Consider the following 21582-nt stretch of genomic DNA (forward strand, 5'->3'; position numbering starts at 1 on the left):
ATATATATATATATCGAAAATTTTGTTATTCATTCCATTGCTTGATTAAAAATATGCACGGGTTGATGTCACTGTGAAGGAACAGTACTGCTGGCTGCAACGTCACCCGGTTAAGATATTTGAACCAGCGGGGCCACCGTATTTGTTGTGTTTGTTCGAGTGAAAGCAAAGATGGCGGCGGAACTGGATAGAGTGCGAATCTCAGCTGCGGAACTCCGAGCTGAAGCGTCGAATTCAGTCAGCGTTACTGAGTGTCACAAAGGTGAGAATAAGTTAATTGGATACGCGTAAAGAACAAATTGCTGAAAGAGTCTTGAAATTCAAGCGAAAAAGTATCCCAAGTTATCTGAAAGTGACCGACGGGAGTTACCAAGTTTGTATCTAGCTAATGTTGTTAGCTAGCTAGCCAGCCGTGTGCCTGTCTACTCCACAGTCCCGCGCTGCCTGTTTTAAACGCCCCCTCTACAAAACGCTCGTCATAGTCTTGTCACGATTTAGTATTTCTACTTTAAACATTTAATCAGCTCTTTCTTACGCGTAATGTCTGCATTTAAAGTACACTACGCTTTTTTTTAAAACGAGAATGCTAGACTCCTCTTGCGGTTAAGTTAAATGATAGTTAATGTTACAGAATTCGCCAACTCTTCCAACCGTAAACTTTAAACTTGCACATTGCAGCTATTAAGAAAGACGTCAAAAGGGTGATGCGGGTTTCTTAGTTTTGTGGGAAGTTTTGTGGATTTATCTGTACCTGGTCATTTCCGCTCATTCCTGCAAGGCGGATTCTGTTTGATAAACGCTATGAGCAGGTGGCTGTGTGTGAAACTTACATGATCACCATGATATCGGCCGACATCAGCCTGTTAGCAAGAAGACAACATTTACTTTATTTTGTGCCGTTTAAATGTTGAAAATCTAAGCGACGTTTAATTATTTTTGACATAATACAAGTGTAGTTATTTCCCGAGGAAAAAACAAGTACAGTATGCAGAAAAACAAAATAGCCATCTATCTATTTGTTTTCGCTTATCAAGTTCAGTGTTTCGGTTGGGCTGGAGCCTATCTTGGCTGTCACAGGGCGAGAGAAAGGAAACACCCAGGTCGCTACTCTATCTATAAATAAACTAACAAAAAAGTGGATAAATTGTTTCTTAAATGTTTTATCCGCGCAGAATTTAACAAGTGGTGCATCACTAAACAAAAAGAAACCTCAAAACTAAACACATCAGTGCTTTACAATATGTTCATAGGAAAGACAAAAAAAACCTTTAACTGATAATGGTTTCCTGTTATAAGTGAAATATTAACTAGAACAGGCAGGGCTAGAGAGAGTTTGAGGTTAGTCTATGGTTAAAGAGCTAGTGGGAGAAGTTTGCATTAAAGGCTGCTTGGTAAAAAGGTTTGTTTCGTTTTCAGTAGATATTTAGTTAGTTTGGGGATAACATATATCCTCTCTGAAACAAGCTGGTCAACGACCATGTGGCAGTCGCTGTTTGTGAGGGGGTGAAAAAAAAGTGTATTCCCGAGTGGTTGCTGGAAGTGGCTAGAAATTAGTCACGAAAATGTATAAGATGGTTCACGAAAGAACTCCTGGGGATTGCTTTGTTTGCTTGCAGTTTGCTGCGGTCACCAGTAGTTTGCATTGAAAATGCCAGCTTGTCTGCAAACACAAAGTACTCGCCAAGCAGTAGGGAAAAAAATAAAACTTGTGTCTTAACTCTGCAACCAGTATTTTTCAAAAGGTGAAAATAAAACTCTGAGACAAGCTATTGGCACGGTGCTAGATACCTGAGCAGTCACAGTGAGGTTTTTGGTCCAGCAACTTCCAGGATCCTGTTTGAAAACCAGTCAGGAAAATACGACTGGAGGTTGCCAGTTGGTCGCTGATCAGTCTTTTGGTCTGGGTGACTGATGCCTCACGTGAGTTAGTATACAGGATGTACAAAAGAAGTTTGCATGCTTTAAAACAGTTAATATGTCCAATATAAGCAAGCTCTAAAAACCACCGTATTTCAGGACAGAGTTGCTAAATGGTACAAGGAGGATGATGGGACTAACATGGCCAACTGCACTTGACTTAATAGTCCTTGGATCAGCCTGTAAGTTAAACTTTGTGGTTAAAAATTAGCTGACAAAGGAACTTGTAAAAGTTAATATCTGAGTCGATGTATCTGATAACAAGTAGTACTTTTCATATGGGGCCGACTGGACTAAAAAGCCAGAGAGACCTTCCTCACGTTTATGGTGTACTGACCCATTAGTTTGACATCTTTTATAATGTCACACACTACATTAGCTCTGGGTTCTGTAGAACTTAAATGCTTCTTTGGATTATTACCATTACAGTGGATTACAGTCCATTAAATATAAACTTAATTTGTTCTTTCTGCAGAGGAACAACAGGAGCATCACACACACAAGCAGCACAGAAGGCGTGAAGGAAAGCGTCCTGATCTGCAACGCTACCAGCCAGTTCCTGGACATGGACGACATAACCATGACAGTGAGCCAGAAACTGGTCAAAGTGAGCCCCTAGCTGCCGAATCACATGAGCATGATCAGCCATCCCAGAGTGAAAAAAAGGCTGTGTCTGGGGAGACACCTTTGGAGAGACAAGGGTGGACAGACAGTGGGACAGGTACCAATAAAAAGGATGAAGACAGGATGAGAGGCGATGGTGGTAACAGTCAGAACTGCAGAAAAGGGAGACATGCGCAGAATAAATCGGATACAAATGATGAAAAATTGTTTGTTGAAAAGGAAAATGAACATCAAGAACCTGTAGGAGCAGCTAAGCCAGCAAAGAAAACCCGAAAACCAGACAGAGAATTTTATCAACCTGGGAGTAGAAGAAACATTCAAGGGAAGGACAGTGGGGCTGGAAGAGAACAGGATAAGCCTCCTAAAAAGGAAGAGCAAAAAACCGAGCCAGAATCTCAGCAAAGTACGAGGGAAAGTGGAGTGGACATAAAAACCTCTATACAGAAGCAGAGTGGAAAAGATAAAAGAGTAAAAGGCACACAAGAGAGTGCAAAGGTGTTTACTTCTAGTGAGGCAAGTAGAAAGCAAGGAAGCCAAGATGTGGAAACACCTGAAATACCCGTTGATGCTTCAGTGGAGAAAATTACTAGCAAAGTTGAAAATCTCAACATGCAAGAAAAGGATAAAGTTGAATATACAAGTCAAGATGCTGGAGAACTAAGTTGCAAGGGAAGGGAACCAACTGACAAGAAAAGGCGAGGTCAAGGGTCAGGAACCAAAGATGAGGAAGAAAAGTCAGAGAAAAAGAGAGAAAGGGGAAACCGAAGGAGGAGAGGCGTGGAAAAGACTCAGGACTCCAGAAAAGAAGATGAGGCAGGTGATCAGGGTAAGAATAATCAAAGGAATACTGAGAGGGAAAAAGACAAGAGAGCTGTAGAAGCAGACGTCGAGAAAATGGATAAAGCAAAGCAAACACACCAAAATAAAGGAAGAGAGAACCGCAGAGAAAACCGAAGTGGCGAAACCAACAACAGCAGATCCAGAGATGCTGAGAGAGATGCCAAGACAGAAAAAAACGTAAACAGAAATCGATCCAATGCAAATGTCACAACACCAACCTCGAAACGCTATTCCAAATCAGATATTCGGCGCTCACGTAATCGAACTTACAGCAGTAGCTCAGCGAGCAGTGTGACTAGCCTGGATTATCCTGGACTAGGAAAGGATGTGGAGAGTACAAATTGGTCACATTCTAGAGACAACAATAAAAAGGGGGCTATTGTTGGTGGAGAAGGACAAAGGCATCCTTTAAAAAGTTGGACAACAAATGAGGAATCCTCTACAGAATCACTGGAAGGAAGTGAGATGAGTGACAGAGCAGACGATAGGAGGAGGAAGAGAAGAGGTGGTGAGGGCCAGTTAAGTAGAGAGAGACAGAGAGGCGAACGAAACAGACAAAAGGGAAACAAAGGTGGGGGTCAGGGAATCCTCAGGGTCTCTTTGGAAAAACAGTCGGACACCTCGTCACATAGTGGGGATGCACAACATCGCAAGGAGGGCCCCATTCCTCGTGGCCGAGGTGGGGGCATCCTGGTACTTCCGGCCCGGACAGATATCTCTAATTCACCTGAAGTGGGGCAAAGGCTTCTTTTTGGTGGAATTAGAGGTGGTGCAGCTGGCAGGAGTAGAGGAGGTCGAGGAGGAGGAGCAAGGCGACTCTGGGATCCAAATAACCCAGACCAAAAACCTGCTCTTACCAGCAATCAGTCCTCACAGCATTCATCTCTTCAGCAGTCTGTATATCTTCAGACAGGTACAGGATATGGACAGCTTCATTTTCTGGACACAGATGATGAGGTAGCAGGCAGCCCTCCAGTCACGCAGGGTGAGCGCTTTCGATCCCAGCAGGCTTCTGCCATGGCCTACTACAAATTCCAAAACTCGGACAACCCGTATTGCTACCCTGTGCCCTCCAGCAGCCCACATAATCCTAACACCAACCAGCGCTATCCATTTCCTTATCATATGGGACCCTACCAAATGGCTTACACTAATAGCATGTATCCAAGCCCTGGTGTGGGTCAGTTCTGCAGTAATTACAGGGGATCAGGTTATTCCCTCCCGGGTGCAGGAGGCAGTGTAACATTTGAAGAGGCAGAGCAACACACCAGAGGGGAGCTGGGAAGACTGCTGAGGGCTGCAGATGCACAGGAGCTTCAGCTCAGTAATCTGCTCTCCCGGGATAGAGTGAGTGCTGATGGACTAGATCGCATGGCCCAGCTCAGGTGAGCATTCAGGGACAAAGCTAGACATTTTTCTGTGTTTGTGTTTTTGTGGTTTGTTGTCCTAATGCCAGTTATTTGTCTCGGTGACAAGTGAGCCAATAATCTAGTTGAAAAAAGCACTATCATGTTGTTTCCTTCCATTTTAAAGAGCGGACCTTCTGGGGATATATGAGCAGGTCATCCTGACAGACATCGAGTTCTCAGACTCTCAGAACGTGGATCAGGCTTTGTGGAAGAATGTGTTTTACCAGGTCATAGAGCGCTTCCGGCAGCTACTCAAAGAGCCCACCTATGACAATGCCCCTCATATCAGAAACAAGCTCCTTACACTGCTTGATGAGGTAAGGAGCGTGTTGGAAATTTGCATAGGAAAAGGTTTCCCAAGAAACATATCTAACAATCACTTGGGCACTTTTCTGCCTGTATGGTTTCGATTATGGGTTCATTCATAACCCAAAATTAGTCTGTGTATCACTAGATGATGCAAATTGTATTTGTTACCTAAATCAGGGACAAATTTGTTTCCAAATCCATTTTAGAGAAGTAATTCATGTACTTTTAACAGAGAAGAATAAATTAATAATAAATACAAAGTCTTGTTAAACTTTTACTTCCTTTGCAGGACTTTATGACTCTTGGGTAGGGAGTTGAGTTTGATTTCATAATTAAGAGGGAAAGTCCTTCTAATTTTTATAATATTTTTCTATTCTTTTGTGTTTTACAGGGGGAATTATTCTTTGACGCACTACTTCAGAAGCTTCAGACAGTATACCAATTTAAGTTAGAGGATTATATGGATGGCATGGCTATCAGGGCTCGTCCATTACGCAAAACGGTAGGGAACCATTCCTTTTAGCTTTTTTGCTTCTGTAACATGTTCAATGTTGTACTGAATACTAAATGTTCAAAATGTAGTGAATGAGTTTCCATTGTACATGAAAACATCCAGTAAGCGGCTTTGAAAAGTCACCCGATTTCCATGTTACAACAAATGTTGCGACAATTTCTTAATTTTTTTTTTATGTAGCGAATACATTTTTTTCAGGTGAAGTATGCACTCATTAGTGCTCAGCGCTGTATGATTTGTCAGGGTGACATAGCACGTTATCGGGAGCAAGCCAGTGACTCTGCCAACTATGGCAAGGCTCGCAGGTAGGCTTGATTTTGAGATTTCTCTTGGCATTGTAAAATTTCTGACAAACATTCAAGAGTGTGGGATGTGTCTTGATATTCAAATTTGAGTTTGAACAAGTGAGTAGACTGATATTTTAAAAATCTGACAACTCCTGAATTAACGAATGAGGAGTCACAACTACCATTTCTATTTCTTTTTTCTAAGCAGTACAGATGTTTTATACCCATTTTCATGCAGTGCAAGTGGCTGATCATTTCCATTGTTTCTCCCAGATATGCACACCTACAGTTCTGGACTGGTCACTATACTTTGAAACTTTGACTTCTTTAGATGTTTCAGTTATTATATGCTAAAGACACGATAACTTTTTACCTATATGTGACAGATTACTTAAACTTTTAAGGTAGAAACTGAAAACGTTTGTCTCTTTATTGATGTGTCATGACTGCTTGTTTACTTTTCCACAGCTGGTATCTGAAGGCCCAGCAGATTGCCCCAAAAAATGGACGCCCGTACAACCAGCTGGCTCTGCTGGCTGTTTATACAGTAAGTGATATAGATCAGACTCTTAAGTATTGAGAAACTTCACTTTTTTATTCTCATAGCTCCGTGCTTTGAAACATTCATTTTGAAGTGGTCCTAATCCTAACTAATTTATCCTACAGGAAAGTTTTAAGTTCAGATGCAACTCTTGTAGGTTGATGCAATATTGAATGAATGGTGTTTGAGAGTTATTCCTTTTAATACAATGTCCAAATTGTAATGGTTCAAAAGAATTAATGCATAGCAAGTCAAAAATGTTCTCTATGATGTAGGCCTTGATCTTTACTTGTCAAGGATCAAAGGAAAAAATTAATGACTAAACGCTTAGAGCAGGGGTGTCCAAACTTTTTTCACTGAGGGCCACATACATAAAAATATAGGAGGGGCTAGGTCACTTACTAGAAATTAGGTATATAGCCTTAACTTTAGTGTATTAAAGTTAGAAAAATCAATTAAAAGTGGTCAAATGTGTTATATTGTTGAATATAATTAAAGACAAAACTGCCTTCATCACAACTTTCCATAAATGGATCTTTACTGATTTATTCAGAAAAAGCTTTGGTAGCTCATTCTCAGAACAGCAGCCTCAGATTTCTTCTTAGACAGAAGATTTACATTACAGAGAAAAAACAATAAAGAGGAAAATGGGACGGATACATTTCGAGTTTGTTATTAAAGTTGTTAGGCTTAGCAACACACCTATTAACGTTCGTTTGAAACGGTTATCGACATTAACAGATTGAACTGGACTTAATTACAGGAGTTCATATAATTTTAGTAAATTATTCTGGTGAGTATCAGCTGCGCTGGGTATGTAAATCGGGCCATCCAGCTGCGGTGCTCCTCCTACGCCCCTTGTGCCAAAAATCCAGACAAATGTCACTTGATCAAGGAGCAAATCTGCATCAGATGAGATCAGCTGACTTTGCGTGTGCAGTGTGTGCGCTGTGCACAGCGGTGTGTACTCTGTGTTAACAAGAAAAATGCATATAAGAAAGTGGTGCACCAAAGCAGGGTAGTGACAGAATTGATGCGCATTATTGATATTTGAAGCATGTGTACTTGTACATGCATGCTCATTAATACACGGGTACTGTGGAATATATTTTTTACTCACCTTAAGTGGGAACGCCATTGCACTCAGTGGGAGCAGTGATGCTGCACTTTGGACCGAAGGATGGCTGGCAGCCAGGTCTCGATCATGCATTGTGTGCACCTGCCATAGCTGGAGCCCCGTCTGTTATAACTCCCATTGTCCCATTTAAGTCTCATTTTGTCAATTGAGTCTGACACAGCTTCAAAAATATCCATACCCGTTGTTGTGCCTTAAGATCGAGCAGCTCCTCTGTAACTCCAAAGTTCTCGTCCACTCCCTGCAACAAAATTAGCAGCTGTGCGGTGACTGTGACATCAGTGCTCTCATCGCATGCGATGGAGTAAAAATCAAAGGCACAAGCTTTATCAGACAGCTGCAGTTTAATGTTGGCTGACGAGTCTTCAATGCATCGCACAACTGTATTCTGGACATGCTGACGTTGTTGAAGTCCTGCACTTTTTCCGGGCACATTATTTCAGCGACTTTAACGAGGCTGTGTTTTATGAGGTCTCCATCTGAAAAAGGCTTGCCATGTCTTGTGATGAGTTGGGCGACCTCATAGCTGGCTATTGTAGCCTTTTCCCAGACTTTGGGCACGAAGAAAATACTGTTGCTGACCCTGCAGGAGAGCTACCCTTTGCTTTACTTTCTGCTCTCGCTCAGCACCAGTGTAGGATGCATAGGCCTGATGTTTGGTTTCATAATGACGTCGTACATTATACTCTTTCATAATTGCCACAGTTTCAGTGCAGATCAAACAGACACACTTCCCCTTGAATTCTTTGAAGAAATATTCACTCTCCCACCGTGTCTGAAATTTTCTGCTCTCACTTCCTACCTTTCGCTTCTTTGGTTCTGCCATGTTTAGTAACTTGGGGTAAATTTCTTCTGTGATTGTCCTTTTTGGTGGAGCAACTGGCTTGATCAACAGTAGCTCCCCCTGGTGTTAAACCTAAGACGTGCAATACACTCAAGCAAAAGTTGAAGTGCGGGCCATATTCTATTCTATTTATAAAATTTCTTGCGGGCCAATTGGACACCCCTGGCTTAGAGGATTTATCCAGTGTCCAACCCCCCAGTATGTATCTGAAGCAGAAAGACAAGGTTTCAGTTTGCAAGGTAAAAAAAGAAACCAGTGGAGCTGTTTATATTAAACAAAAACACATAAGGTGGTTAGTTATAAAATCATACTGATGATGTAGATGTCTCAAAAACTTGTGTATCAAATTTGATACATTTGGTGTTACATGCCTTCATATTCAACCAGCTGAATCTAAACTCATTGGAAGGCAGGCCTCTGCATTTGATCATTTCTGAAACCCTAAACCTTTGGCTACTTCTGTATCTCCCACAGTTCTCTGTCTTGATGCCCTTGGGTTAAAAATGAGACCTGCTGTAATGTAGTATTTCAAATTGTAAAGCACAGTACCCTAATAATGGAAAATGCATTGCTGTACTTAGGTTCAGGACTCCTAAGGGTAGAAATGTTACAGTTTGAATTAAGTAACTGGATTTGTCTTTTAGTGACTGTACGTCTGTTTGCATGTCCCTGAAAATGGGGAAAATATAACTGTGCTTTGAATGTGTGTGTGTGTGTTACCTCCCTCTTCTTATTTATGTCTTCTCCATTTCTAACCTACAGAAGCGGAAGTTAGATGCTGTGTGTTATTATATGCGTAGCTTGGCAGCTTCCAATCCCATTCTGACTGCAAAGGAGAGCCTCATGAGTCTTTTTGAGGAAGCCAAGCGTAAGGTCAGATACACGTTTCATGGACATTAACTTTTGTCAGATTTCTACAACAGAAAACACTTGAGATCACATCAAGTAAGATCTCAAGAACTTAATTTGAGAAGAACTGTCTAGCCAGTAGGGATTCATGCATAATTATAATGCCAGTTTTTGCCACAGGGTGTTTTCTCACCCCGCCTAATAGACCCTACAATAAATTTGCTTAATAAATTGCTTTATGAGAAAAATTAGGACTTAAGGCACTGCAAGTGTTTCTTGTTGACAGACTGTTTTTATCTTTTTTTTTTTTTTTTGTAGGCAGAGCAGCTTGAGCGAAGGAGGAGGCAGGAGCATGAAGGAGGCTCCAGGGGTCCAGCAGTGAGAGGAAGAGGAAGAAGGGAGGAAGGCGCACGTGTGGAGATCTGGATTCGCCCCAGTGGACAGGCAGCAGCACCTTCCTCTCAGAGAGGAGGTAGTGAGTCCAGCAGAGATTCTGAACAAGATGGAGAGCTGGGCAGTCTCAGCGTTGCTGACGTAAGTCTCTGTGTCTATTCCTTAATACATATCAGCTCAAAGTCCTCTGTTTTTCCTCTGCATACTTTTTTTTTTTTTTTTTAATTTGCACAGCAGCCAGACTTTGGGTTCCTTGAAAAAATAATATCTCCAATAAGGTTTTATTTGTAATCCCATGTAGTTTTTCCTCTAATTTATTTCCTCTCATAGAGTCTATATGAATTTGTTTTGGTGCTCATTTATGCCCTCTGTCATTTTTTCGTTTTCCCCCTAGGCTGTCGTTCGGTCGACTCATATTTTCATTTCATTTTCATTTCCCTGCCTGAATTGAGTAATGTCTTTAAACCTCTTTACTGTTTTTATTTTTATTTACATTTTTTGCTCGCAGTGAAGCACCATTATTTATTAATTGAAATTGGTATAGACAGAGTATTGCTATTTCATCATTTATCACAGTGCTAGCTGAGAGAGTACGGTAGATTAAACCGGGTCTATGAAAGCATATTATGAGCAGCTCATAAGAAGAGGAGCAGCGGCTCCAGTACTGTCTTTGGCTGCAGGAACAGTATTGAGTAGCTGGACTCCAAGCACTTTTTTCCCAAATTAATAAATAATTGGGTTCAGATCACGTATATTAGGGTTGGGCGATTGGACAAATATATCGACTATCATTTTTACAAGGGCGATTTATTAATTTATTTCCCCATCAGTAAGTTTGCTAATAATGATGGAGCTAATAGAAGCAGTCAACAGGTAAAAAAATAATAATAGTACTGTTTTAACAGCACCCTCTTTCATTTGCAAGTAAGTGCACCCTCCTCAGAGTGCACCCAAATGCAGCGATTCATTTACTCAAATTCATAACGGAAAGAAAGAAAGGCAGTAGCCCATGTTCAGAAAAAAACATTCAGATGGTGGACACGTACATGCTCATGCAAGTTAGTCGTGTTTGAGTCCTTTGCTTGCACTATACGTCTGCACAAGCGTCACACCGCTTTGGTTATATCTTTAGGTTTACCTCTGTCATCTGGTTTAAAGCCAAAGAAATCCCAAATTAGCGACTTTATATTTTTTGGGGCATATAGTCCATGTTTAGACTTCTTCTGTGTTGTAAACGCGCAAATCAGTCCATGCATGATTACATTGCTCCGCCCATCAAAAAGTCTGCGCATGCGCAAATATATCGCCCATCATCGATTATTGGACTTACGATTGTCGGGTGTAAAACTTTTATATATCACCCAACCCTTATGTATATGCAGTGGCACACAGAAAAGATAAAGACACTATCTGCTTTTTCTACATTATTTACAGTGTAAAACCTGGGCTATTATGCTGACGCTGCCTAGTCAGCTGATGTAGGTACTGACAAACTCCCTGTAACTGCAAGGATGATGAAGCTCTGATTTCATTTACAATTTAATATTACACAGCAAAAAATATGCTGTTATAATTTATTACACACCTACATTCCAGTATCATTTATATTATGATATATCGGCTGTAGCGTCAGAAGAAGCAGGAGCAGCCTTTTTCTGTTCCCATTTTATTTTATTTTTTGTCCTCCTCCACATAATCAGTCTATTATTTGTCAGTGGACACTGTTGAGAGGCATGTGTATCCTCTTTGCTGTCTCTTAGTCCCATTTCTTCCTAACCCTATTGTTCAAAATACCAAGCGCACTTAAATGTTGACGTCATTTCAAAATGTGCGTCGTCTCTGGATGAAAACATGTTTTCTTGCAATGTGTTGCACTTGTGGATTAGTAAGTAAATAAAACTGTTGCACGAACATTAGTAATCCTTTCCCCCTTTCTGATTTGGCCTTGTGTTTTTTTTTTGTTTTGTTTTTTTCTCTCTCTACAGCTCAATAAGAGATTCATTCTGAGTTTCCTGCATGCTCATGGGAAGCTCTTCACTAAAGTGGGGTGAGTCTTTCAGCTCTTAAGTTCATAGACTGACTGTGTTTAAAAGAATGATGATGATGATGATGAAAAATAGCACTGAGGCTAGCCCAAGAAAATGTGCTTGACTAAAATGTTGCCTAGGCTTTAACCAGAAGATCAATCTGCGTGTTTTGTAGGTTAACTAAATTAATCAACAATATACTAGATTAACTAAATTGACTGCAGTGCACTAAGTGCACTCTACCTGCTGCCTCATTAACATTAATTAGTTCTTAATAAACAAAGGTAGTGTTTGTAGCAAATTTAAATGATTTAACATTATTTCGTAATAATATGAAAACTGCATATTTAGATGATTTCTGAAAATAGAACTATATCAGCGGGTGAGCACTATTATGGAATAATGCAATAATGTTAATGGCGCTCTTGATCTGAGCAATAAATTGGATTATTCCCATTATGTTATAATGGTTTCTGTTTTGAGAACCAGGATGTAGCTGCTGCCTTTGGCAGCGGCTGAAGCAGTCAGAGCTGTGTGTGCCATTATAAAACAATTATTACTGAAATACATCAGTTCACATGTTTTCACACTCAAAGCCTCAGGTGTCTGCATAAAATAAAATTCTTTATTTAGACCTGATATTGAGAAATTCCTCTGTTATAGCAGCCAGAATGTCAAATACATAATATAAATAGAATATAGTAAAGTGTCTACTAAATGAAATGCCTCAAATACAAGAAATCCAACACAAACGGAGTGCAGGCAAGCAGTGCAGATGTCAGATGACATTAAAGTGGGTCAGTATAACAGTGGAAAGAGTGGTCAATATAATAATGTGACTTGGTGTGTGGAGAATGTTGGGTGTTGTGACAGCACAGCGTTAAAATAGAGATCGACAGAGCACGTGACTTTCGCGCATTACATTGTGGGTAAGAGTGGCACCAAAATCAAAACACTGCATCAAGCGCTAGCATTTCCTGTACCGGTAATCATTCATTCTGCGGTTTTAATCCCTACTTGCATTTTATTTGCCCCAAAAACAGTTATGTACAGAACGACGGAGCTGCCCAGCTTTCGTCACGCACATATTTATTATTATATGGTCCTAAGTGTGAGTGCATACACTCACAAAATGTTTAGTAACTTCAGATCCCTGCAACAAGCCCAGATCCAGTTTACTTTGGTGATTTGGACTATTCCATTTCACAGCTGTTGTTACATTTTTTTCCTTTATCTCCTGTACAGGCCAACGCAATCTATTTATCGTTTCAGGTTGTTGTATTACACAACATTTTCAGATCTAATAGAAATAAAATGAGTGTTTCGTAATTCATTTAATGTATTGTCTTTATTTATAACTGGCATTGTTTCATTCTATTATAGCCTCTTACAAGAAAGAGGTAAAATTGTATTCCATCGTGCTTTATTAGCTGCTTTGGTAAAAAAACAAATCAACAATGCAAAAACAAAACAAACATTGCAAAACAACATACTGGAAAACAGTTATTTATCACTTGATTGCTTCAATACAACACTTGGGCACATATATGCCTGACTTTTTGTGTCTGTTTTGATCTCGCTCTCTCTCTTAACCAAATCTCGCTGTGGTAGCAGCTTTAAACTCTGTATGACCCAGGTTGATAGAGGGTGCCCAGTCTGGATCGCATTCCAGCATTTTGTAGGCTGGTTTTCCTACAAAACGCAACAAACATTAGCCCGAAAAGCCACAGTGAACAAAGCAGCATAGCGCAACGAATTCAATTCAAATCAATATGAGACTTATTTGTAAACTACATGAACAATTATGTTATGATAAATTATGTAATAACTACAACAGAAGACTTACCTTTGTGGAAATGCTTGGAGCAGACTAACCTGTGAGCTGGAGTGTTCTGGAACGTTATATTTGGTCTTCGAATGGCTGCAATCCAGGCCATCCGTCAGCTCTTTGTTACTTCGGAAACACGGCTTGAACAATTTCTCTTCCACGACGTAATCCGATTTAAAAAAAAAACAAAAACCATCTCTTTACCTGTTGGCTTCCCGTGGCTAGTACTGCTTGCCACTCGTACCTACAATCCTTTGCGGTTTTACCCCGAAATGACGTCACATTTTCAATCTCTATCAAGTATTAATGTGAGCGAGCAGATGTAGTACATCCTAATGTAGCCAAGTTTCTATTTCGACTGAATAGCTCCGTGAGCTTACAAAAGCATATCGACTCAGAGACTACTACATACTGAAAACTGTATTTTTCTGTTTGCCTCTGTGCCAGTGACATATCATTGGAAATGTGTGTCTTATCTGTATAGCATGGAAACGTTTCCTGGAGCTGCGACCCGTGTTCTGCAGGAATTCAGGACGTTGCTCCAACACGGTCCACACATGCTGGGAAGTACACACATGCTGCAGATCATCACCATTAATATGTTCGCCATACACAATGCCAACAGCAAAGGTAATATTGTGCACAACCTAATGATGATGATAATGATAATCATCATTTTCAAATGTCAAGTTGTTTGTGGTAGTAACACTGGAGGTTTATTTGCAGTATTATCAGAAATGGCTGGTAAAAATAGTTTTCATGAAGCTTTTAACATGGACTTTATTTTCTGTAAAATTTGACTCCGTTTATTAATAGGTTGGCATGTTTGAACACGATTAAGTTTAGTGACCACTGCAGACTGATTCTAACTGATTTTAACATACTTTGATTCTAATCTTTTCATTTCAGGTCTTTTGTTATGCAACTGAGCATGGAGTTCTTTTCCAACTCAAATATGTATAGACCCAAGCCGTGGTTTCACACAAGGCAGTGATAAACGACTGTTTGAAATTCTGTCTTTCAGGTGAAGAAGGAGAAGTGCGATCTGTTTTACAAGAGCAGAGCACTGCCCTGGGTCTCGGTATGTTTGCGCTGCTGGTGCAGCGCTGCACAGAACTTCTTCAAGAAATTCCTGCAGGTATTCACGCTTTACACATCAAGCTTTTGATCAACAGCTTTTTTTTTTCTTACAGTTCAGCCACAATATTCATATCATAAACTGTTCAAATAAATTAAAGAAGCAATTTTGAAAACACATCAGATCACATTGTTTGATGGAAATGAAAATTCTCAACCTGCAGATAACTGAATTCAAAGACCCTAAAAATCAAGGTGAAAAAAATGATGTGCAGAAACTCAGATGGAACTCTGTTTTTATGGCCCCCACATGCTTCTATAACTGCATGACGAGATGTTGGGAAATGCACCTAATGAGAGTATGGATGGTCCTCTGGCGGATCTCCTTATAGATCTGGAGCAGGGCATCATTGAGCTCTTGGACAGTCTGAGGTGCAGCCTGGGAGCATTTGACAAACTGAAACATGATGTCCTAGAGGTGTTCAATTGGATTTAGGGCAGCCAAGAATGAGGGGCCCCAGTCAGTGGTCTTAATTCCTTCATCCTCCAGGAACTGCCTGCATGCTCTCACCACATGAGGCCAGGCATTTTCATACACCAGGAGGAACACAGGACCCACTGCACCAGTGTAAGGGCTGTCACATGTGCTCAGGGGGAACCTGTGAAAAGCACAGTGTGCCACTGGTGGATCTGCCAATTCTGGTATTCTGTGGCAAATGCCAATTGAACGTCATAATGCCAGGCAGTCAGCACAGGGCCTACTAGATGAAATCAAGACCTCAGGCCACCCCCGTGAAGTCTGTCTCTGACCAGACAATCAGAAACTTTCACACTAGTGGTCTTCTTGAAGTAGTTTTGTAGCTCTGGTAGTCCTCATCTTGTTCCTCCTTGCACAAAAGAGCAGACACCGGTCCTGCTGATGAGTTAAGGACCTTCAACAGCCCTGTCCAGCTCTCCTAGAGTAACAGCCTGTCTGCTAGAATTTCTTGAGACTGTGCTGGGAGACACAGCAAACCTGGGAAGTCTGCGTAATGTAGTACTGTCTTGGAGGAGCTGGACTTAACTCTGCAACATCTGTAGGGTCCAGGCATTGCCTCATGCATCCAGCAGTGACGCTGACCAGCTAAATGCAAAACTGATGTAAAACAGTCAGAAAAGATGAGGAGGGAAACATGTCTGTCTCCACCTGTAAAACCATTCCTGTTTTTGGGACTTATCTCATTGTTGCCACTTTAGTGCACCTGTTGTTAATTTCAAGACCATCAAAGCAGCTGAAACTGATTAACAACCCCCTCTCCTACTTAACTGACCAGATCAGTTACGTACTATAATATATCTGCTAATGCCTACTATAGAATTGGCAGGTAAAAGCATTCAAACATGTAGTCAGCCCTGTCTCCCTTCGTCTGTTACTTATCTTTAGACAAAAAAGTTCAGTTACGCTGATAAATGCTTTTGGAAAACTTTAAATGAATCCTAAGATTTTCTTTAACCTTCTGTGAATAGTGTAGACTGCAAAGTGAGATGTGGTTTGCTTTTGGTTGGACTTGGGTCGCACCATTACACTTGATTGAAGATGCATCTTCATTTTTACAGCTGTGATAACATTTTGTAAATTTTATGTTTGGACTTTTTTCCACTTCTGAAATTGCCCATAGTGTTAATTTCAATTGTTTTGTGTGATATTGAAGACTTCAGTTCGAAAAACTCTCTTTCAGAACCAGTCCCAATGACAGATGGAGAGGAGGAGGGTAAAGCGGAGGAGATGGAGGGTCTTGTGAGAGTCTCTGCCTTCCCACTAGAACTAAGGGAAATGCTGCCAAGCATCAAAGTCTGGTCTGACTGGATGCTGGGACACCCAGACCAGTGGAACCCACCACCATGCAGTATAGAGTGCGAACTTTAACCTAGAGTAAACTTTTGTTGTTTTTTTTTCTCCACCTGGCGGCAGCAGCAGAAACAAGTTGTAAACACATCACTTAGATGACCTAATAATACTTATTAACTTTCATACACCAGCAACAACAGAACATCGCCATCCAAGTCATGTTTCTGGCTACCAGGAAATATATTTAGTTTCTAAATTGTTGCCACTCTTTAAACAATATAGTTACTTTTCACAGTGTGATAATGACCAGGTAGTATACTATGCCTATTGCCGCCACAGTATACTATACTTACAGTATACTTATTATTATTATTATTATTATTATTCCTCGCCCCCCCATTTGAACTTCAGCAGGTCATCTTCAGCATTTCTGCCCTATACAATGAGGTGCTGCCATGTTAGAGGCTGATTAAATATTTTCAAAAAAAATAGCCAGAAAATTCATATTTTGTACCTGATGTACCTAATAAAGTGATCAGTGAGTGTGAGTTTTAGGACCACAAATAGTTACTGTTTCTTTAAATTTACTGTTTAATTTTTTAATTCATTTTTATTTTATCCCTTTCTCCTCCTTTCTTTAAAGTTGCAGCCCCAATGTCTGGCAGTGCCTGGCTGATCTGTGTAACTTGCTGGCGCGCGTGGACCATGGCGAAGTACCCCTGTACAAAGTGGATAGTGAAGAAGGAGAGGGGGATGAGGAGCTTATGCTGCTTCAATTGAAGGAAGACCGTCTGCTTGCTGGCTTTGTACCGTTGCTGGCTGCACCACAGGAGCCATGTTACACAGACGGACACACTGACATGGTTAGTGGAAAGGAGAGCTGTATTTCATTACATCATAACTTAAACGCTTAAGTTAAGTTCACTTATTGGATATTCCTCTGTTTAGTCTTCTGTCACCTACTGAGTGCCAGGCTTTGTATTCACGCTCATCCTCTGCTTCTCTGTCATGTGCATAAACCCCAAACTTCTTTCCTCAGGCTATAGCAGCAGATTGTAAGAGAGTTACTGTGCTGAAGTACTTTTTGGAGGCTTTGTGTGGACAGGAAGAGCCTTTGTTGGCTTTCAAGGGAGGCAAATATATCTCTGTGGCAACTCCTCCTGCACCTAACCACTCAACAGATACAAGAAGCAGGCAGGATTCTCTAACAGAAAAAGAGGTGACTTTCTTCTCCTACGCATCCTCCAATAATCCTTCTACTTCTTCACTCTCTCCCTCTGGTCTTTTTCTTCTGAGAGCCTGATTGCCTTTCACGCTTTTACCTATATTAAATTTATGTAAACACTGGAGTTAAAATTTCCAGAGGCTGTTGAAACAAGAGGTAGAAAATGTCTCATTATCGTCTGCATCTGTTTAACAGGGAGATGATGTCATACTCGAGGCAGTGTCTTCTCTCTCTGCATCAGAGGAAGAGGAAGTTGAGGAGGCCGGAGACAGCGAGAATGACATCAGAGAGCTCAAGGCACGACGCCATGTCCTTGCCAATAAACTGGCACAGCAACAAAAGCGAAGGGATAAAATAAAGGTAAAACAGGCTTTCACGTCCTAATATAGTAGAGTCTGAAGTTGTCGCAGAGTTGAATGTCATGTAAAATATAAATGTGTGTGTTCCAGGAGGTGCTGCAGACTGGCGGGCAGTTGGAGCTTGAAGTGAGGCCTCTCTTTCTGGTTCCAGATACAAATGGATTTATTGATCATTTGACAGGGCTGAAGAAACTCCTGCAGTGTGGAACATACATAATAGTTGTGCCACTCATCGGTAAGAATAACAAACACAGACAAAGAGAAGAGGAAATGAATAAAAGCAGGTGGAGGAGGATTAGCTTTTAGTTCAGTGACATTTAAAATGATAAGGATTCCACATACATTTCCATGTAGAAATCATATGTATGCTCATGACGTGGTCTGTTTTCTCTCTGTCAGTGATTACAGAGTTGGATGGCTTGGCTAAAGGCCAGGACAGTTTTGGTGGAGGAGTGGAGTCAGGAGGGCGCAACTATAGTGTCAGTGCGGCCCATGTGAGGGCTGTGCAGGAGAAGGCTCGGATGGCGGTGGCTTTCTTAGAAAAAGGATTCGAAGCCAGAGAACAGTGCCTCAGAGCTCTAACAAGCAGAGGAAATCAACTTGAGTCTATTGCCTTCCGTAGCGAGGATATGTCTGGGCAACAGGTAGAAACCCAGATTAATTAAATACAAATTAAAGCCTGTTTCTTTTGCTTAGAAGCAAAGGTTGGCTTCTTAAATCTGCTGTTTTTTGCTAACTGAATGGTCTCTTCCTTTTCAGGGTAACAATGATGATATTATTCTGTCCTGCTGTCTTCACTACTGCAAAGACAAGGCTAAAGATTTCATGCCTCATCAGAGAAGTATGTAGCATTAACCTACCATTTGCTCCATGTGTGCATTCATATTTCCTCACATTCATGCATATGCATTAAAAAGTGTTTATTTCTTACTCCTCTCTGGCTTCCTGCTTCAAAAACAGATGGCACCGTGAGGCTCCAGAGAGAAGTGGTACTCCTCACAGATGACCGTAACCTCCGTGTCAAAGCTTTGACCCGCAACGTACCTGTGCGAGACATCCCTTCTTTCCTCAGCTGGGCCAAAGTGGGCTGAACCAGAGTAAGCCTAAATACAAGGAACCCAACTGCTGAGGTCTGCTTGTCAGTCAGCCAAGAGAGAAGACACACTTGAGCGGAGGAAGATAACAGGGGACAGGAAATGATAAAGAAAGTAAAGAACCACTTCTTATGAAAAACAAGCAAATGTAGAGAGAGCAGAGTGGTTTCAATTAGCTTTTCCCCCTTGTGACAAAGTAAGTGTGTGTATGTGTGTGTTAAGATCAGAGAGCTTCCCTGGAGAGAGGCAGGAAAGACTTAAGTCTCAGAAAGGCTGGAGTGGAAAGGAGGAAGGAGGAAAAATGGAGTGAATTGATTTGTAGGTTGCCCTGTCCAGCCGCAAACCTCTGCTCCTATAAATCGTATGCTCTGCAGGCAGTGTTAAAATTTGAATCTGATGATAGAATGAGCCAGAATGGGGGAAGAGTGTCTATGGTCATTTAATTGATTAAAGACAGCATCACTGAAGGCCATAAATGGCACTTGTACCCCTCTCTGAGGGCCCAGGCTTAGATAAAGCTTCAGCCTAAACAGCAGAGCTAAGAGAATGGCAGGAGGAAATGGCCACAGCTGGGTGGTCTGTGTCAATACAGTTAAAAAAAAAAAAAAGCAGCTGATATTAGGTGGGGGGGGGTTAATCAGGAGCCTTCATGCAAACTCAGCACTTCCACGGAATCCCATGCAGATATGGCATTTCCTGCTAACCCAGGAAATGCTTGATGCCTGTTTGGTATCTTGGGTTATTCCTCCAGATTGACACTAACAGTTTTTGTTTGTTTTTGTTTCTTTGTAAAGTCAACGGCAACATCGGATATGGTTTAGTCTTCTGTTTGTACTTTTTTTAAAATTTTTATTTTAATTTTTTTTTTACCTGTTGTAAAATATGTTGTTCTTAAAAGCTGTTAGCTCTGATAATAAACATCTGCAAAGTTTTCCTAAAAAGATCTGCTAATTAAGCAAATCCAGTTTTAATTTAAGTCAGGGTGAAAATAGAGTTATAAGTACTCCGAGAGCATCATTTTATTGATCAAACATCAGCACCGACTCGAGCCGTTGAAGACAAATTAGACGCTATTCTGAAATCCACATAAATCTGTGTGATGGAATTTGTGCTCATACAAATATAATGGGAAGGGCTTTGATTCCCTGGCACAAAAGGGGAGTAAATAAAAACTCAGACATCAGAAACCATCACCCTTTTTGTCAAATTGTCATTTTGTTGCTTTGAAGGTTGGATTTGTTTGTTTTGTGTTAGGTTTTCAGTTCTAGAAAATAGGATTTCATTTAAGTGGCATTCGGCCCATATATGGCTTTAAACAATATGAAGCGCAGGATTACAAACGCTCGCTGACCCGGCCCATCGTGTGTCATGCTCTGATCCTTTGCAAAGACTTTGCAGGATTTTTATTATCAAGTATAGACTTGTGAATTTATTTGTGCTGTTTTGTTTAAACCACCGCAGCAGGTTACGATTTCAGTAGCTTTCCTCTCATTACATTATTTGTATAGTTAGTGTTCTTATTTTCAGTGTGACTTTGCCTTTCAGTTTACAAGCACGCTTTTCTAGTAGCTGAAATACATAAACATAGGTTTCAAAATTACCGTGAAAATCAGGCGGCAGACATGTAACAAAAAAACAAAGGAAAAAAAAGTGTTGTGCTTTTTGTTGTAGCTTTAAAAGACAGTCTGGATGCTTTAGATTTGTATTTGTGTCACAATATATGTCAGAAACTACACTTATTCATCATTCACTCATCCCAGTTCAGATCTTTGGATTTAAAATGTTATTGAACTTCTTTCCGTCTTCCATCGCTCATTGACGTTTATGTATTTGTATGAGCTGTCTGCTAGGTTTACTCGTCTTTTTCAGACCCTCTGTTTTGGTGCTGCTGTAGTATTAAGTGCAGCCTGTTGTGTTAAGTGGGCATTCCTGCTGTGTTTTAGTGTTGGAGCAAATGTAGTGCTGTAATCAGCTTAACTCAAATGACTTTTCCCTTCATCCGTCATTAAAAATGTTTTAAAGGCTTTGTTTTCACCTCATGGGCGAGCAGATGAAGAATGCCAGGATGTAGAATATGTTTTTCTTGGCCTGTAATGAACAGACAAGGTAACATCCTCCTAGCAATGACTAGCAGTGCCTCCATTGTTAGAGTCTGCCAGTATGTGTACAATGCCAAGACCCTGAAACTGAACAAACTAAATGCAGATCATTGATTTTCTTCTTCATACATGAGATTCGAAGAATGTCTGTATTTAGGGGTCTTTGTCCTCATTTCAAGCCGGCTATGGAATACCAAAAGCTTCACATGTGTGCCCTCGTGTGGTAGCTGAAGATTACACAGGTGGGAGTGATGGAACAACAGCCGTTATGTATATAAGACCTGTGGGTGTCTTGATAAATGTTTGCTTTAAACAAGACAATTGGCAAACTGATGAGTCGGGTAAATCAGTTATCATAAACAACATAAATTGGAAATCTCTAG

The 21582-nt window shown here is 40.7% G+C and overlaps 1 protein-coding gene across 2 annotated transcripts; it reads left to right on the forward strand.

Annotated features, from left to right (window-relative positions):
• Positions 1-118: 118 nt before the first annotated feature.
• smg6 (SMG6 nonsense mediated mRNA decay factor) lies at positions 119-20293 on the forward strand. 2 transcript variants are annotated; one of them, XM_026181712.2, is made up of 19 exons: positions 119-262; positions 2393-4766; positions 4915-5107; positions 5491-5601; positions 5794-5918; positions 6369-6447; positions 9183-9293; positions 9588-9803; positions 11648-11709; positions 14002-14147; positions 14542-14655; positions 16313-16487; positions 17066-17285; positions 17462-17641; positions 17843-18007; positions 18097-18241; positions 18406-18650; positions 18766-18847; positions 18967-20293. In XM_026181712.2, exons 1-19 carry the CDS (start codon positions 172-174, stop codon positions 19095-19097), a joined length of 4965 nt encoding a protein of 1654 aa, XP_026037497.2. In that variant the 5' UTR covers positions 119-171; the 3' UTR covers positions 19098-20293. The 2 variants fall into 2 exon arrangements, with proteins under 2 accessions (XP_026037497.2, XP_026037498.2); XM_026181713.2 differs by having other exon boundaries at positions 5812-5918.
• The last annotated feature ends 1289 nt before the right edge of the window (positions 20294-21582 follow it).

This window comes from Astatotilapia calliptera, chromosome 10 (genome assembly GCF_964374335.1).
Source record: "Astatotilapia calliptera chromosome 10, fAstCal68.1, whole genome shotgun sequence".
NCBI classification, from domain to species: domain Eukaryota; kingdom Metazoa; phylum Chordata; class Actinopteri; order Cichliformes; family Cichlidae; genus Astatotilapia; species Astatotilapia calliptera.

What these genes read in the sequence shown, in the direction of transcription:
- smg6 (XM_026181712.2), top strand. Translation starts at nt 172, where the DNA reads ATGGCGGCGGAACTGGATAGAGTGCGAATCTCAGCTGCGGAACTCCGA. An exon ending in AACTATGGCAAGGCTCGCAG is followed by an intron (nt 5,919 to 6,368) that starts GTAGGCTTGATT and finishes ACTTTTCCACAG; the next exon opens with CTGGTATCTGAAGGCCCAGC. An exon ending in TCTTCAAGAAATTCCTGCAG is followed by an intron (nt 14,656 to 16,312) that starts GTATTCACGCTT and finishes ACTCTCTTTCAG; the next exon opens with AACCAGTCCCAATGACAGAT.